Source organism: Loxodonta africana, chromosome 4 (genome assembly GCF_030014295.1).
Source record: "Loxodonta africana isolate mLoxAfr1 chromosome 4, mLoxAfr1.hap2, whole genome shotgun sequence".
NCBI lineage: Eukaryota > Metazoa > Chordata > Mammalia > Proboscidea > Elephantidae > Loxodonta > Loxodonta africana.
The window spans coordinates 84,592,331-84,597,621 of NC_087345.1; the positions used below are offsets into that span (position 1 = coordinate 84,592,331).

General features: G+C 35.3%; 1 protein-coding gene across 1 annotated transcript; it reads right to left on the reverse strand.

Moving 5' to 3' along the window:
• Nucleotides 1-2,701: 2,701 nt before the first annotated feature.
• LOC100660645 (olfactory receptor 6C2-like) lies at nucleotides 2,702-3,806 on the reverse strand. Its single transcript, XM_003405092.3, has one exon. The coding sequence runs from the start codon at nucleotides 3,767-3,769 to the stop codon at nucleotides 2,834-2,836; it is 936 nt and encodes a 311-aa protein (XP_003405140.1). The 5' UTR covers nucleotides 3,770-3,806; the 3' UTR covers nucleotides 2,702-2,833.
• Between the last annotated feature and the right edge of the window lie 1,485 nt (nucleotides 3,807-5,291).

The window sequence follows — 5,291 nt, forward strand, 5'->3', positions numbered from 1 at the left end:
ATGTATATACATATGTTTATATACTTTTTTTTTATATACTTACACGGAGGCCTGGTAGTGCAGCGGTTAAGAATTCGGCTGCTAACCAAAAGGTCAGGAGTTCTAATCTATCAGCCACTCCTTGGAAACCCTATAAAGCAGTTCTATTCTGTCCTGTAGAGTCACTATGAGTTGAAATCAACTTGATGACAATGAGTATGGTATATATTTACAAACACACATATATACATATATGTATAAGTAAATCTATGTAATTGATAAGGTTATGAATATTAAGTGTGCCTAAATTATCTCTCTGTAAATTATATAACTTTTAATCTTTGTCATATCTAAACATAAATCAAATGTAGCCAGATAGTTAAATCTTGATTCAAAATTCTTTAATAATATACAGCATATTTTACCCATTTGTTTCTTTTATAATTAAGTTTTCAAGTAAAAAACTAGGTTTTCAATTTTTCTTTATTAAACTATGATTCTTCTTTATGGGGTGTTGTGAGACTTTTTATTCAATATATTCAGAGGTAATGTGTTTAGTGTCATTTATATGCTAGGTTTTAGGCAAACTCAAGAGTGCATAACAAATGAAGTTTTTTCCTTTATGGCAGATTTTAGATACCCAATATAGACAGGAAATATTAGTGAGATTGGTGCTATAGAAGAAAAAGCTTAGGTCAAAACAGCAGGTAGGACAGAATTTCTCCTGACTTGGCTTGTGTGTTTGTGTGGTGGGTGATGAAGAAACAAAACAGCCGTAGGCGTGAGTGACATTTAAACTGAGACCCAAATGAAGAATAGAAGTAAATTGAAGACTGAGGGGGAAAGTACTTTCTACATTAAAAAACAAAACAAAACAAAATCCATTGTTGTTGAGTCGATTCCAACTCATAGCAACCCTGTAGGACAGAGTAGAACTGCCCCAAATGCAAAATCCTGAAAATACCAAGAGAGTCACCAAAGGATGGCTATTAGGCCTGTACCCCAGAAAGATGGAAGATAGCTTATCCATAAGAAAATTTATTAAGTAGCTGTTTGAGTTCTTTTCTTTGAGGAAAATTAATGGACTTTTTGTGTTCTTCTAATCCATAAGCCATTTATTTCAAGAAAAAAATTAAATATAACTTTCATTTGGACTTTCTTTTCAATTATCTTTCTCTTTTTGTTGGCAGGTGCTGTGGAGTTGATTTCACCTTATAGGAATCACATGTGACAGAATTGAACTACTCCATGGGATTTTTAGGAGGTAATCTTTAAGATCTTTGAAGAGGTCTTTACAAATCGCTGGGTCTTTCTTCTGTGGAACCTCTGGGTGGGTTCAAACCTCCAGTCTCTCAGGTAACAGCTGAGTGCTTAACCATTGTGCCACCTACTAATTGTGTTATCAACTGCCATTGAGGCGATTCCTACTCCTGTTGACCTCATTGGGTTTCCAAGTCTGTAAATCTTTATGGAGGTAGTTTGCTACATCTTTCCTCCGTGGAGCCACTAGTGGTTTCGAACCACTGACCTTTTGGTTAGCAGTCAATTGCTTTAAATCAATTGCCTTAGACAGCCATATATATTGCTGGTTTGGTTTCCCTGATTTTTTTAAAAAGTAAGTTTCTATGATGTACAAAGAATTATTGCTTAATTTAGTTGTTTTGAGTTTGGGTGTTGTGTTTCGTTCCTAGGACTGACTTAACAAACTACCATAAAATTGGATTCTTTAAACAACAGACGTTTTTAAATAGTTTATCACTGTTCTGGGTTGTGGCAGTATAACTCCAATGTCTGCCTCCATTTTCCTTCTGCATCTGTCTGGCTCCTTGTCTCTTCTCCTTTTCTTATATGGACATGGCTCAAATTGAATTAGGGCCCACCCTACTCTAGTGGGACCTCGTGTTAACCCAGCTAATTACATCTGCAAAGACCCTATCTCCAAATAAGGTCACATTTACAGGTACCAGTGGTTAGGTCTTTAACATATCTTTTTTGGGGACACAAACCTATAACAGATATTTATACTCTATTTGAGCAGTTAGATATTTTTTCCAACCTTAATAACTTTATTTCCTCAACTGTAATTATTATTTTGACATTATGCTTTTAATTTCATGGCTTTTTTTGAAAAGAGCTTTTACTTACCTTATTTATTTTCTGTATAATCTCTGAATTTTTTAGTTTTAAAATTTCTGCATTTTATGTTTGTATGTATATGTGTACAAATATTTAAATTCTATTGAAAACACATTTATTTGGACGTGCATTTATTTTTGTTATATTTACTTTTGTATTATATAATGTTACTTTTTAGTACTGGCAGGCTTTTAAAATTTTACTCGCATATAATTATTAATGAGCTATATAAATTCAGGGATATTATGAGCTTTTAGTCTCTGCTTGGGACTAGGTCTACCAACAACTAGGTATTCAAAAAGTTTTAATCAATTATCAAAGATTTCAGCAATTTTTAGATTAGAAGAGGTAATGAGCACTTTAAGTTTTTTCCTGCATGTCACAGAAAAATCAAGGTAAGGTACTTCCTTTTTTGTTTTATAATTTTTATGTTTTGTTTCATTTTCAGTTTTTGTTTCCTAGATTCGAAGTAAAATCAGGCTTACATTTACTAAAAAAAATATTATCGTTTCTTCTGATTAGGGACATTGTCCTGAAAGGGTTTGTTTGTGAAAGAAATAAAGAGTACACTTAAGTGGTGTTGGGCGTTTTTTCTGGGTGCAATAAGTGTTTGAGAAGGTTAGCCTCAATAGAACACAGATCAAGATGAGACAAACAGATTTGGAACACCATGGTTTATTCTTAGCTTGATATTTTATTCCTCGATTTGACCATCCTCTTACTTCTTTGTAACAAATGCAATTCTTTTGAAGGAGTCACTGAAGGCTTGTCTCACTTGTTTGTTTCTCAGAGTGTAAATGAATGGGTTCAACATGGGAGCAATGGATGTCACTAGCACTGACACACCTTTATTACTACCCAATGATTGCTTTCCTGAAGGATTGATGTAGATAAAGATACAGCTTCCATAGGTGATGGAAACCACAATCATGTGGGAAGAACAGGTGGAAAAGGCCCTTCTTCTCTGATGGGCAGAAGAGAACCTTAGAATGGTCTTGACAATGTATATGTAGGACAGAACAACACATATAAGGGTCAGAATGAAAGTGAGCACAGCACAGACAATAACTAATTGCTCTATGAGCCATGTGTCTGAGCAAGAAATCTTCAGGATAGGAGGTGCATCACAGACAAAATAATCAATCACATTTAAGTCACAGAATTTCAAGTTTAGGAACAAAGTAAGTGGTGGGAATATGATCAGTAAGCCAGCCATCCAACAGCAGAGGACAAGTGTCTTGCAGACTCTGCTGCTCATGATGGTCACGTAATGCAGTGGCTTGCAGATGGCCACGTAGCAGTCATAGGACATGATAGCCAGAAGGAAAAATTCTGTCACTCCAAAGACATCAATGAAAAATACTTGAATCACGCAAATATTATAAGTAATTGCTCTGTCACCTGTTGCTATATTGTACAAATATCTAGGAATACAAGCAGATGTGAATGAAATTTCTAAAAAGGCAAAATTTTGTAGGAAAAAGTACATGGGTGTTTTGAGGTGGGAGTCCACTAAAGTGAGGGATATGATGGTCAGATTTCCACTTATACTCAACATATACATGAGCAGTAGAAAAATGAAAATTGGAATCTGAAGTTTTGGGTCATCTGTCAGTCCCAGCAGGGTAAAGGTTGTTATTGTGTGGTTTTTCATCACTGACTTCTAAATTTTATTCAATATTCGTATTAGGTTTAGGGATATTTTAAGTGAATAGAATGGTATCAAAGTCAGAGAGTGATAAACAATGACTACTAGGGACGGCACACTTGTCTGACAATTTGTTGCATTGTGGTGGCTTGGGTGTTGCTATCATACTTGTGGTTGCTATGCCACCAGTATTTCACATACCAGCAGGGTCACCCACGGTGGACAGGTTTCAGTGGAGCTTCCAGACTAAGATAGGCTAGGAAGAAAGGCCTTGTGATTTTCTTCAGAAATTAGTCAATGAAAACCTTTGGATCACAACAGAATATTGTCCAAATCACTTGTTATCGGGAGGGACCAATTGTTAGAGGAGGAATGAATGCGAGGGAGACCTTTGGTTAAATGCATTAGCCTGGCAGCCACAAAGATGGACTAGAATACACCAGCAACTGTGAGGGTGATGCTGGTCTGGACATTTCGCTCCATTGCCTGTAAGATTGCCATGAGTCAGAGTCAACTCATTGGCAGCTAATTACAACAAAAACTAGGGACTGCAAACTAATTCATATATAGCTTCTTCTATTTATTGGTAATTAATGTTGTCAATACTCTGATGGGCTTGGCTACTCAACTGTTTTAATTTTTTTTATTTTTATGATAGATTTTTAAAAATATTCAAAAAAATCAGTCTACCATTCCAACAACAATTTTTATTTCACATTTTTAATCAATAGTCAGGATTGGATTTTCCCAAGTAATTAGATTTGACCCACAATATGATGTGAGTCAACAAAATTATACTTTCTTTTTACATCCAGGAATTAGTCCCAATTTAAAGGTGAGTATTTAAGCCTAATCATTTGTTTCATGTCTTTCCTTTAAGACTTGAGCTTGATAAAATGTGAGTGTGTAACAAAGAATTTGGTGTCCTTACATAGCCTTTGTTAATACCTCTGCTACTTGTGTTTTCTAATCCCTCACTATGACAAAGCATGCTTATGTTGCTTTGTTCTGTGTTTTAATGCAAGTGTCACATCACTGGATTACTCCTTTGGCTCTTATTCTTTACCCTCAATATCCACTGGTATATACAATGCAGAGAGTATTTTAATGCCAATTCATTTGGTGTAATGAAGAAATATTTGGTCCAAGGATAGACAACTGGAAAAAAAAAAAAAACATGTTTCTCTTATGTTTTTAGTATATTTAGTTAAGTATGGCACACACTTTAATACCTTGTTATCAGTATCACCAAGTTCAAAATCAAGCAGAATACTACATATGCTCTCCAAGCACTGCCTGTCTTCACTCACTTCCTGGGTCTTACCTGCACCGGTGATTAAGGGCAGACCTTCTGCAGCCAAATCTTTACAGTTCAATACCCGGCTTTCCACTTACATCTGTAAGATCTTGGGCAAGCTTTCAACCTCTCAGGCCCCCAGTTTTTGTACAGAAAAAGGGGGATAATAATAGTATCTACAACATACAGTTAAAGTGATTAGAAAGGGTAATACAGATAACACATATATAA

What these genes read in the sequence shown, in the direction of transcription:
- LOC100660645 (XM_003405092.3), bottom strand. Translation starts at nt 3,769, where the DNA reads ATGAAAAACCACACAATAACAACCTTTACCCTGCTGGGACTGACAGAT.